We start from the raw sequence: 13,776 nt of genomic DNA on the forward strand, positions 1-13,776 counted from the left end.
GCCACCATGCCCAGCTAATTTTTTGTATTTTTAGTAGAGACAGGGTTTCACCGTGTTGACCAGGATGGTCTCGATCCCTTGACCTCATGATCCACCCGCCTCGGCCTCCCAAAGTGCTGGGATTACAGGCTCGAGCCACCGCACCCGGCGTTTTTACTTCTTATTGATAAATACTTAGAAGTGTAATTTCTAGGCCACAGGGTCTATATATGTTTAACTTTATTTAAAAAACTGCCAATTTTCTGCATCCTTTTAACATGTATACCTCATTCTTTGAGCATGTCTTTGCTTTCTGGCACAATGAGATCTTCCAGGTTGATCTTATATTTTCCCTGCTTTCACCCTGAAATCATCCATTTCCCAAAGCCAGCATCTGGGTTCTACATGTGCTCATTGCTCATAAGTCTCTTCTCTCAGATTTCTCAGTGGACAGGTGTAGAAACTGTGTGTGTGTTTGTGTGTGCACTCATGCATGCCTGTGTGGGTACATGTGTGTACACATTTGTATCTGTACATACCTTTCTGTCTACTAATATTGAAAACCATGCGTTCATACTAGTAATTTCAAGTCCAATGCAACACAACAGGGTTCATTCTAGTTTTTTCCCATTCCCTTTTGTAGTTCCTTTTTCTCTGACTTGTGTTACCCTAATGTGATTTATTTATTTGATCAATCCCCCAATCAGTCCATTCGCTCTACATGGAACTAATCTTCCATCACTATTGCTGTCCTCTCTTCCACAGTGATTTCCTTCTTACTACATTTAAGTTCTAGCATCTGGCACTAATCTGCCCTTCCCATATGGCTATGCTTCTTACTCTGCTTAGGTTCTGACATCCCACAACAGATCACCCCTCCAAGTGGATGCCCTTTACATACGCCTTAGGCTCTGATGCTCCATGCCAAGGCACATTTTCATGTGGATGCCCTCGTTAATCCACTCAGGCCCTGACTCCTTATGCTGAACTGACCCCCAACCTGAAGTCCTCCTCACCTTGCTTGGCTCTGTTTCCCTATGCTGGATGGCCCTTCCACATAGACATCCTCCTCATCCTGTTTAGGTTCTGACTTCCCAGGCCAGGCTACCCCTCAATTTGGATGCCCTCCCCACCCTGCTCAAGATTAAACACCCATGTTGGGCATCCATCTCATAAGGACATCCTGTTCGTCCTGCTTAGAATCTGACACTCAAGCTAAACCACCTCTCTGTAAGGCCATCCTCTTTATCCAAATAGACTGAAGGTTGACCTACCACATAGATACCCTCCTCACCCTGCTCACGCTCAGACAACCCATGCCCAGCTAACCCTGCACAAATTTGGACTCTGATACCCTGCTCGGTGCCACATTGGCTTCACCCTACCAGGAACAGATGCTTATCTTGCTCTGCCCCACCTAATGGCTTTAGAATCAAATTGTTCAAGGAGACAAAAGAATGAAAGGGAAAAAAGAAGAAGAAATGGAAGAACCCACAAGGCACTTTTAAACTAATTGAGGATTGTACTAGTTAAGATCCTTTTGGCTCAAGTAATAGAGAACCCAACCTAAAGTGATTACACATAAGAGGAATTTATTGGTTTATACGATGAAAAAGTCCAGTACTAGTTTAGAACATAATTAGATTTGGGAGTCTAAATGATGGCATTAGGGAAGCTGTCTGGTTTTTTCTCTTTCTCTTGCTCTCTTCTGTTTTCGCTGCACTATCATACAACCTCTACCCTTATGGTAGCCAGGTCCAGTTTCACATGCTTACAGTTTCATTCAGGTCCAGTGGAAATAAAAAAGAAAGTGTCTTCTTCCTAGTCATTCAATCAGACAGTCTGGCATTAGTTTGTACTAAATCAACCACCCTTGCTAAAGGATTAGAATGTTGTGACTGTCTTAAGCCTGAGGCACGTGTTCCATCTCTAGAACTATGAGTGGAACCCCACTCAAACACATGACCAGAGATGGGAATGAAGTGGCTTCTCCAAAGCAAAATTAGAGATACAATTACTAAGAGAAAGGTGAGTGGATGCTAAGGAGCAAAAAATTAATAAATGTTCAACTACAGAAATGAGAAGCTCATGCATGATATGATGTCTGCAAGTGCCAGCTAGTATTTGTTAATTGCCAAATAAATGGTGTCGAATAGATGCTATTGTCTTTCAAGAGAAGGAGAAATAACAACAGAAGCCTTCTTGAGGGAGGAGGAACTTTGAACTATACTTTAAAGGGGAAGGGTACATACCCTGTGACATATTAATTTTTAACAACTGTCCAAGAATCTTGCACATTTGCACCAGCAGACATTTACAAAACGCTTATACCACTGTTCATATGAGCAAAGTATTGGGAATAACCTAAACACCCACTGACAGGAGAATAAATCAGTAATGATATACTCACATAGTAACATACCCTGGTGAAAATGAATGAATCCATTGCTACAGTAACAACATGGAAAGATATGTTGGAAAGATATAAACAACATGGAAGATATGTAGGATAATGTTGAATAAAAAAGCACGTCACAGAAAACTACACATAGTTTGATAATCTTTTTCTAAAGTTTATAAACGTGCAGAACTTGCTGGGCGCAGTGGCTACACCAGTAATCTCAGCACTTTGGGACGTTGAAGTGTGTAGATTATCTGAGGTCAGGAGTTCAAGACCAGTGTGGCCAACATGATGAAACGCCATCTCTACTAAAAATGTAAAAATTATCCAAGTATGGTGGTGCACACCTGTAATCTCAGCTACTCAGGAGGCTGAGGCAGGAGAATCGCTTGAATCTGGCAGGCGGATGTTGCAGTGAGCCAAGATTGTGCCACTACACTCCAGCCTGGTGACAAAGTGAGACTCCATCTCAAAAACAAAAAACAAAAGAAAAGCATGCAAAACCAAACTACATATTGTTTAGAAGTGTGTGTGCATGTGTGTGTAGAACACATACATTGTTATGTAACTATAATAACATTGGGAAAATTAAAAGGAAGGTAAAGATAAAGCCAAATTCAGGGTATCAATGAGAGGTATGAGAGGCAGTGAATGGAATAGGGCAGATCATAGAAGAATATATCTTACTGGTAATGTTCAAGTTTGGTAGTAGGTTCATGATTATACAACTAAAAAAATAAAAGAGAGTTGTGAATACAGAAGCGTGCAAGACATGGTCAGGGACCATGAGTAGAATGGGAACACTGCAGCAAATAATTCCTAGATGGTATTAGGGGCAGATGTGATTGGAAATAGACTGTATCCAAATATGGTAGGACTCTGAACCAGGAAGTGCATAATGTAAGTTGTGTTTTAATTTAATTTTACAAACATGTATTGAGCATTTACTATTGTTAAGTCAATTACAAAGTGATAAAAGCTGGCTTTGGGGTTAGGAAAGTATGAAAGGAGAAGAGTGGCCAAAGAGTAACAGGATAGAATTTAATGGCTTATTGGATATGAAAGGCAAAAGGTAGGGAAGGAGTCAAATCAGATCTTGAGGTTTCACCGGGCTAGGTGGTAAAATTAAAACAAAACAAAAAGAAGTTGACACAGGAGTCATATTGAGTTCAGCATAGAAATTCACTGTAAAATATTCCACTGGGCTGAGAGATGCCTTTGATATACTTGGTTTTCCAGGAGAGCAATTATCAAGGGCTTCAGTTCATCATAAGAGGAGAATGAAAATTTCCCCCACCGATAAGTGAAGTTTTGGTTAGTTCTTGGTTTTGTGTTTGTGTCTTTTAGCTAAACTGCACATCCAATTTCCAAAACCACCTCCTGGTCACGAAGTGAGGTTGTCTTCAAAACAATTTCAGAATTACATAGAATTGATTGTATCTGAACTCAGGGGCAATGAAGACCAAGTTCTGGAAAGCATTGTGGAATTTCTGATGAATACTTTAGAGAGGAGCCACATTGAGAATCTGAGGAATTGTGCCAGGCGGAAGTGGCTGCACAAAATCCAACATGCTGCAGAGACAAGTGGGGTGTCCTTGGAGCCAGTGTATAGTGAGACCTTTAAGGCCCTCACCCAGGTATGTCTTCTAAAGTGATATGTAAGAGAAAACATTTCCTCAAAGTAGGCGATGTTCAGTGGTTGCAAAAGAGGAGCATCCTGAACCTGAATTCTCTTGAAAAATCACTGGGTGCTGCTATAGATGTTTTATTCATTCCAGCACATTACAAATGACCCAGTGCCTAGGAGAGATGGAACTGGAGTGACTGCTGGTTGCCAAGATAGAAGCAGAGAAGAAAGGTAGAAAAGACAGATGCAGAAAAGAAGTCTTGGGATTTCTAATTTCATTTCTGGGGAGAGTCAAATAAGCCTAGAATGGACAATAGACAGATTATGAAAAATATCAGTAAGGAGATGTACAAGCAGTTCAAGCTCCATTTCCCTTGCATGGTATTTTGGGAGTCAGTTTTAAAAGGAACTATTTAAATCATAGACTCATTATAGAGTCTGATATGACACAATATTTCACAGCATTGCCTAGAAGCAAGCTGAGACTATTGCAGAATCGTGCCACTTAGAACACATGGCCCTGAGAGGCCACTACCTGTAGCCTTGCCACTTCCTCAGAGACTCCCAGGTTGCTGCTGTTCATAGGCAGAAACAGCACAGCTGTGTTCTACATGTATCATAGACTCCACTGATCCAGAGAACCTGTGACAGTCATCTCAGCTAAATAACGACACTTGCTCAATGGAATCATCTCCTGAGTGGCTGTATTTTCCAGTGTCGTTGGAAACGGGGCACCAGGACCAAAAGACCACTTAAGAAAAAGAAGCATTGTTCTAACTTACTTCAGAGATCTGTGGTACCCTAAGAGAAATCTCACTACATATTTGTTAATGATTCCATAGGTCTTCTATGTGGAAAGAAGAAATAAAGGCGAAAGAAAAGGGCATGGAAAGCAAACCCAAATATATAGAAAGATGAGAAAAAATGTCAGTGTCTCACATGTCCCCAATTTATGGATATGTTTAATATATGTGATGACACATAATATTGTTAATAACATAATAATAATTTTAGGTACAAAGAATTCGTAGTTGCAGAAATATTAGTTGCAGAAAGTCTGTAATCTTGGGCCCCCAAAAATCCTTCCTGAAACTACATAGATCAAATATACAAAGTGTGTTAAGAGTTCCTTGAGAGCATTTTTTTTCCACATTCACATCACAGTAGATGGTCAAGAAATATTAGTGAAGTGAAGACATCTTCTTGGTCCATCTCTTTAAAATTAACACTTTTAATAGAAATGCAGACAATTTGACTATAGGTCAAAGGAATCCAAGTTTTAAACCTCTAAATTTGAGTAAACTTGAAAGTTTTTTGGTTTTATTTTTCTTTTCCAGTAAACTAGTCCAGTTGGCATAGAGGAAATCCATTATACTCACTAAAACTCAGATTTAGGGGACAGCTGTGGTATCAACCTTTTCCCCACTGTCCATGAATAGTAATATTAGCATTCTTTATTCAAAAAAAAGAAATTACTGGGGCCAGATGCATAAATTAACTAGTGAGAGAAAGCATGATTAGGGGAGTTCTTTAGTTGTTGGCAAACATATGGTCAGAAATGTTTTGCCATAGGATGCTGAAGCCCATGGAAATAAGAAGATCAGTGCTCACATTTCCCTCTTAGAAGAAAACGTGCTACTGCCTGAGAAAGGGAATGTTCTATTGAGGAATGTGGCTTGCACTTTAGATGATGCTCCATTTGTACTGAACAAAGTGCTCTACAGGGACATGAAAGGAATCAGGTAAGAACTTCTTAATGAGATTGGTTTTACCCTTGTAAGAAAAAATTCCTTTTCTGAGTAAACTGGCATCAAGATCCCAGCTAGCTGCTCAAAGGGAAATGCCTCAAATCACCAGTGCTTCTGGAGTAGGAACCACTGGCTTCCAGTCCTGGATAACTTCACTTGATTATTTCTAGAGCTGTCTCTTTGGCAATGATTCGCCCTACAGGGACTCTACTTCACAATATCAGCTCAATTATTTCTGCCTGTTCCATAAGTTATCGTCTACTGAGTGCTGTTTATAGTTGTTTCCTATGTTCACATCTAAGCTTGTTTTTTAAAAATCTTTAAGTCAGACCTTCAAACTGGTCATCTTATCTAAGTCCACTGTTCTGTGATAAAAAGCCACAGATTGTGAATGGAAAATCGATCTAGTTTCCTCCATGGTTTGATCTAAATCTCTCCCTGTGCCTTTCTTCCATCCTCATACTTTTTTTCCTCAGCTTTACAGTAGTGGATGAAGGAAAGCCAATCCACGTTCCCCAAGTTCAGTACCATGGGAACATCTTCTTCTGGAACCATTCCCGTAATAAGAATGATTATAATGGGTCATTCCTGGCTCTTCCACTTCAAGATGCATATATGAGGATCTTTGGAGTCTTGGCTGTTGACACTCTTAGAGATCCCCATGAAATAAACATCTTTCTACCTCATGAGATTAGATTCTATCAGGTAAGTCATAGAAGTTTTCAAGAGCAATGGTAGGATGGCCTCTCCTATACTTTTTAAAGAGTGAAACCTGAAATCCTATGACAGTAAAGCTGTGTATACAGACAACATCATCATACTTGCTCCTGTTTCCTGCATGTATGTTTCAGTCTTTTGAGACGTTCCCCATTATTTATGGAAGGACTCTTAGCCTCAGTTGTATACCCATGCCTCAGCCTCATGTGTCCCATAGCATTAATCACAGAAATAGAATTTTATGCTACAGAACAGAAATCCAACCATTAGACCACTAAGACCCACAAAGTGGGAATGAACTTTTAGAAGGGACATACTTGTGTTTCCTAATAGTGGTATCTATCTAGAAATTCTTTGTACTTTCCACAAATTATACTAACTGATATGCATCCCCATAGGTCTTAATTTCAGTGTTATAATTTTGAGGATGAAAAATAAAGAAAAAGGCCTAAATGTTTCTTAAGTATTCATGTTTTTAAATTCAATCACAAAATGATAGCACTTTTAAGATCATGAAATAGCTAGACCATTTCTACAAGCATTTTTACTTAATCTGTAGATAGAACTTGCAATAAAGGAAAATGAAAAGCCTTTATAGAGGCAATGAACTGTGGAGTAGAGCAGCAAGTTAGGAACTTGAACTTGCTATGCCCTCATCATTTGTTGCCCTGTAAGCCTCTGGTTCTTTATGTTTTTTTTACTATTATTTTCCACTTTCTCTTCCCATTTATTGGGTGGATAACTGAGGAAAGTGGTAGAATCTCTTTCTCTGGACATATTTTTAATAATAAAATTCATTCTCATCTGACACAAGAATGATGTGAAGATATTAAAATGGAGGAGTATGGAATTATCAGTAGGTGAAGTATATATAGTCTTGTTAGTGAGCGTTTCAAAATGAATTACACATTGGTACTCTAGCCCTTAGAGTTAAAGACTCCTGGGTTACCCTTAGATGCCTTGAGTCCTAATATAAAAGTCATGTAATTTTGAAGAGTCTGTGGTTCCTAGAGTTTCTTGATAACAAGCCCATGTATGGGTTCTAAGGATTTCCCATCCCTTCTCTGTGGAACAGGGTCTCCTTATGCCTATAAGAGGAGTATGTAATCTAGCACATTGTGGGTCTTGGAACCAAACATGCCCTATATTTCTGACCTGATGATAGTGGCCATCCCTGCACAGATGCAGGCATTAACACCGGCATCAGATCAGGGCAGCTCCTACCCATCTGCCCAGGGCTGGCATTCGTTCTTGGCTTTTCAACATTTTTTTTTTCTCATTTCAAAGTTTATCTTGTTCCTTTGATACTATTCTCTAATAGCACATATCACAGATTTCACTGGATGATTATCAAAAGCATAAAAACTTATGTGGATCTCTCTTCTCTTTACCCCTTTGACTATTTTTTTTTTTTTTTTGAGACTTGCTCTATTGCCCAGGCTGGAGTGCAGTGGTGCAATCTCAGCTCACTGCTATCTCCATCTCCTGAGTTCAAGTAATACTCATGCCTCAGCCTCCCAAGTAGCTGGGATTGCAGGTACACACCACCGTGCCCAGCTAATATTTAAATTTTTAGTAGAGACAGAGTTTCACCATCTTGGCCAGGCTGGTCTCGAGCTCCTGACCTCAAGTGATCCACCCTACCTAGGCCTCCCAAAGCATTGGGATTACAGGTGTGAGCCACCACACCTGACCTATACCTTTGATTTCTTGATGATCCTTTTTTTTTTTTTCATTTTAAGATATTTATTTTAGACCCTTTCCTATATTTATCCACATACACATCATGTTAATGAATCACATAAACATCACATTATTTTGCAACTACTTTTTAATTTTAAATTACAGTATATTGTAAACCTCATTATATGTAAATAAATGGTGGCAAAGTATTCCATTCTATTAACTAAGCAACCCCCATTATTAACCTTACATTTTGTTTCCAATTTTCTTCCTGTTATAAATAAGAGTGAAAACTTTATAACTCTCTATTTGTGTGTATTCTTAATTATTTTTACTTTATTTTTTTATTTTTTTATTGCATTTTACGTTTTGGGGTACATGTGAAGAACATGCAAGATTGTTGCATAGGTACACACATGGCAATGTGATTTGCTGCCTTCCTCCCCATCACCTATATCTGGCATTTCTCACAGGGAGGGGAGCATCACACACTGGGGTCTGTCGGGGGGAAATTGGGGAGGGACTGCGGGGGGTGGGGAGTTGGGGAGAGAGAGCATGGGGAGAAATGCCAGATCCTTTTTTTATAGTAGAATCTGGAACACTGCCCTTTGAGGACTGCTGAACAATTTGTAGGAAGTAGATTATCATGAAGTAATTACATTACTGGTAAAAGTAATCCAATTACTGTCTTACTAATTATTTTGCTATTTTAAAAAGAAAAGGCTACTTGAATATTCTGTCTCTACAGGGTGTTGCCAATGTCTTTAGCACTGCCTATCACTACGTCCACAGCCGCGAGCACATTCTGCATATTGTGATCACTGGCATTGGCTGGCTCTATGACGTCACATCCAGCATCACCTCCATCACTACATACTTTGTAGAGCCTAGGCCAGCTCAGGTAGGCCAGGCTCAGTAGTGATAGATCTCTCCAAGGTAGCCGAGTGTCTAGACATTATTTCTTGCTAATATTTGAACCGTATTAATCAGCTATTAGTCTAACTGAAGACAGATTTCCCAACACAAGACCCTTGGTTGTGAGTGACAAGAATCCATCTCAAATTGCCTTAGGCCAAAGGGAGAATTAACTGACTCATGTGACCAAAATGAAGACAGGGCAGGAGTCAAGCTGTCTTTCAGGATGGTCACAGGGATTTGAAGGGCTCTCTGTGTTCATCTCTCCACTTCTCATGTTTGTTTCCCTCTGTACATTGGCTTTGTTCTTCCAGCTGAAGATGGGCTTTTTCCGCAGGGCAAGTCCGATGCTTACTGAAAGCATCCAGTAAAAAGTTCCAATTTGGAAAACCCAAGAGAGAAAATTCCTTTTTTTTTTTCTGTTTTTAGATGGAGTCTCACTCTTGTTGCCCAGGCTGGAGTGCAATGGCACGATCTTGGTTCACTGCAACTTCTGCCCCCTGGGTTCAAGCGATTCTCCTGCCTCAACCTCTCGAGTAGCTGAGATTACAGACATGAGCCACTATGCCTGGATAATCTTGTATTTTTAGTAGAGAAGGGGTTTCTCCATATTGGTCAGGCTGTTCTCAAACTCCCAACCTCAGGTGATCTGCTCGCCTCGGCCTCCCAAAGTGCTGGAATTGAGCCACCCTGCCCAGGCAGAAAACTCTTTTTGACTCATCCTGAGATACGTCCCTGCTGGCCGGACTGGGGCGTTTACAGTAATGGGCAACACTTACCACAATCATATGGGTAGAGTGGGAAGGGACAAGGAGCTGCTGTTTTGGAAGGACTCAGTTATATGACACCAATATTTTTAAGTCCTCCTATCTATAATGTCATGAATTCTTGCTGAATGTTTGCTTTGCTTCTTCATACTTTGTGTTAGGATTTTGCGTATGATTCGAGTGGGTAGAAAGGTTTTTCCTTTCAGAAAGGCTGAATGACTCTGGGAGGTGCTTGGTCACCTGGGGAGATGGTGTCACCTGGGTTCCCCCTAGTCCCTTGGCTGGCCCAAGGCAAGCATGTCTGCACTTCCCTCCAGGCTGATTCCTTCCTTTCTTCCCACCAGGTCCCTACATCCCTCCCTCAGTGGCTGGGTCAATCTGATGAGGCCTTGGTCATAAGGGCAGAATCATGGAGCTCTCTGGTAGGGGGCCAGGCCATGGAGGCAGAGAATGCCTTGTAATTGGCACTGCTATTGAGGGTGGGGATGGGAGCCTTCAAGGGCACTTAGGACTGGGGCAGAGCACCCTGTTTGAAGGGGCCCAGCTACAGTGGCCCTTCAAAGCACATGGGACTCCAGGGAAGATTCCGAAGAGTATGGTCAGGCCCTTAAGACAAACAACACATAGGGCACCATGGAAAAGGCCAAAATAGCCCAAAGCAGTCAGCAAGAAGCATGACTTCAGCAGCTGTAGGTTCAGAATCTAGAGTCCACAGACAAAGCCACCAGGGTCACATCCCATCTGACCTGGGCCATCTTATGGTGGTGAAGAAAATCCTGCCAAAGGTGAGGGGAGAGAAGGACCACTCAGCAGCCAGGTTGTCAGTGAGACTGTGGTGGGACAGAGACCAGAACAGCCTGTCTAAGCTCTTTTCAAGCACTCAATGATCATGTCTTCCTAAGCCTTCCTCTTTCCCTTCTGCAGCCCCATCCAGATTCACTTTTCTCTGTTCTCCAGCCTGCTCTATGTCTCAAAAAATAAACAGTATAAATGGGCTCTTTGGCCCTTTGGCTTCTGCTCGAGTTTGTCCAATGAGAGCTCCCAAAAGAACACTGGAGGGCAGAAGTAGAGTGCAGCTGGGGTGTTGATGCTTCTGCCTCCCTCTCTGCCAGGCTGCTGTGAGTTGGCTGTGTTTCTCCCCTAAAGGCCACTTCACCTTTCATCAGGCAGTCCTCTCCATACAGCTGTCCTTTGTAGGTTCTGGTCATTGCTCCACCATGCCCCTCCACCCCATCTTCCAGCCTCTTCAGGCTGAGAGTGTTAACAGCTCTTCCTTATTACTAGGTCAGGATTCTAAACTCTGCCTTCATAAATAATCCTTTTATTAAACTCCCTTTAAATTATCCAGTTCTGGCAATCTGTTTCCTTGTGATACCCTGACTGATATGAAATATAAAATAAATTCTGAGATACTCCCCCTTACCTCATGCCCATGTTCCTGCAAGGTACAGAGTCATAGAGGAAAAAAATTACTGCTCTGTTAACAGTAACCATAGATGAGGAAAAACAGGTTCAAATTCTCTTAGGTATGAAATTCAGGCTAGTTTAGTTTATCACCCCAAAGCACTTCTGTCTATTTCTTTGGAGTACCGAATTTATTAAATAGGTAACTGTGGCAAGTAGAATAATGCTTGCCCCTCAAGATGTCCATGTCCAAATTCCTGACACCTGTGAATATGTCACTTTACATGTCAGAAAGGATTTTGCAGGTGTGATTAAGATCAAGGAATTCGAAATGGGGAGATTATCTTGGATTGTCCAGGAGGGCCCTGGATCACATGAGTCCTTAAAAACAGAAAACCCGGCCGGATGCAGTGGCTCACACCTCTAATCCCAGCACTTTGGGAGGCTGAGGCGGAGGAATCACGAGGTCAGGAGGTTGAGACCAGCCCGGCCAATATGGTGAAACCCCATCTCTACTAAAAATACAAAAATTAGCTGGGAGTGGTGGTATCAGCCTGTAGTCCCAGCTACTTGGGAGGCTGAGGCAGAAGAATCACTTGAACGGGGAGGTGGAGGTTGCAGTGAGCCAAGATCGCACCATTGCACTCCAGCCTGATGACAGAGCAAGATTCTGTCTCAAAACAAAAAAACAAAAAAACAAAACAGAGAACTCTTCCTGGTTGTGAGAGACAGGAGGATGGAAAAAGAGTCAGAAAGATGGTGATTTGACATCCCACTGCAGGTCCCGAGATACACAAGGCTATGTACAAAGACCCAGGGCACTAAGGGCAGCCCCCAGCTGACAGCCAGCAAAGAAATCAGTTTCTCAGTCTTTTATTTCCCTAGGGTCTCAAGAGAGACAAGTGGCTAACACACGTGCCTGGTTAGCTATCTTAAGTCATGGCAATGTAGGCTTTTGGAAAAATTTGAAAATCAGACTAGCCAGTGATTTCTGCTTTCTACTTCATCACATTCCTTTTCTAAGGCAGTGAACAGATAGACTTTCTGCCTGAATGAGAGGGAAGGACTCTCAGGAGAAGAGAGATTCTCAGGAGGAGAAAAATGTACTACAATTAAAGTTTCACATTCCACAATTCATAATAGAAAGCAAATTTTCTTTTACCTCAGGGATTTCAAAAATGTTACTCTGTCTGGAACATTTTCCCCACCTCATCCCATCACCCTTAGGCCCTATATGAAACAAATTATAATTTAAGTCAAGGGACATAAATTGTTTTGATAAAGTAGAAAGCTGTTATTTTTTCCCCACAAGAAGATCATTTTTTAAAGACATAATTTCTGCCAGGCGCAGTGGCTCACACCTGTAATTCCAGCATTTTGGGAGGCCAAGACGAGTAGATCACCTGAGGTTGGGAGTTCGAGACCAGCCTGACCAATATGAAGAAACCCACATCTCTACTAAAAATACAAAATTAGCCAGGCGTGGTGGTGCAGCTACTCAGGAGGCTAAGGGAGGAAAATCGCTTGGACCCAGGAAGTGGAGGTTACGGTGAGCCGAGATTGCACCATTGCACTCCAGCCTGGGCAACATCTCAAAAAAAAAAAAGATATAATTTATTCCAAGAATTATTTATACATTTAACAAAATTCCAAGAAAAATCTCAGCATGATTTTTTAAAAATTTGACAAATGATTTTAATTTTCATGGGATAACTAAGAATATGAAGGTTGAGAGAAAACTTGCAATCCTGGTCTGGAGAAGAATTGCTACTTACACCAAAGGTTGGAACAATTAAGGGAAGGTTGATACATTGACCAGATAGAAATGCAAACCTTTCTTGCACCAAAGTTATAAAGGAAATTAAATTTCATATGACAAATTGGGGGATTTGTCACGTATCTGGCAAAGGGTTAACACTATTTTACACAAATCAATGAGATTTTTTTAAAAATCCAAAAGAAAAACAAGCAAAGGGCAAGTATACTTGGGGGGAAAAAAAAGTCATGCAAATGGTTTATAAACATGTAAAAAAATATTCAATTATTCTCAATGAAATAAATACAAAGTTAAGTAAAAGATAATTTTTTGCCTAGTAAATTGAAACTTTTTTTTTAGAGGTGGGGGTCTTCCTATGTTGTCCAGGCTGGTCTGGAACTCCTGGACTCAAGCAGTTTTCCCACCTCAGCCTCCTAAAGTGTTGGGATTTCAGGTGTGAGCCACTACATCTGGCCAAAAAAAAATTTTAACTACAATTTGAAATATTTGTTAGACATCTTAGAGGAGATATTGAATAGGCAGTTGGGTATAGACTCCCAGTGTTTGGGAAGATATTCAGGCTAATGAATAAATGGCATTTAAAGCCATGAGACTGGGTTACACAACACTATGAAGGTATTCAATGCCACTGAATTGTACACTTAAACAAATGGTTAAAATGGTAAATATGCTATGTATATTTTACCACAATAAACAAAACACAACACAAAACCATGTGTCCAGAAGGGATGACCAAAGGAATGAGTGAGAAAAGAAAA

General features: G+C 40.9%; 1 protein-coding gene across 1 annotated transcript in view; it reads left to right on the plus strand.

Moving 5' to 3' along the window:
- EFCAB5 (EF-hand calcium binding domain 5) overlaps positions 1-13,776 on the plus strand; it is a 117,598-nt gene that overhangs the window by 96,837 nt on the left and 6,985 nt on the right. Inside the window, exons 14-17 of the mRNA XM_037743275.1 lie at positions 3,728-4,017; positions 5,580-5,749; positions 6,232-6,460; positions 8,904-9,056. Of these exons, the coding sequence (XP_037599203.1) occupies positions 3,728-4,017; positions 5,580-5,749; positions 6,232-6,460; positions 8,904-9,056 (842 nt within the window). The remainder of the gene's footprint in view (positions 1-3,727; positions 4,018-5,579; positions 5,750-6,231; positions 6,461-8,903; positions 9,057-13,776) is intronic.

The sequence above is a fragment of the Cebus imitator genome, unplaced genomic scaffold, assembly GCF_001604975.1.
Source record: "Cebus imitator isolate Cc_AM_T3 unplaced genomic scaffold, Cebus_imitator-1.0 Scaffold140, whole genome shotgun sequence".
Classification (NCBI taxonomy): domain Eukaryota; kingdom Metazoa; phylum Chordata; class Mammalia; order Primates; family Cebidae; genus Cebus; species Cebus imitator.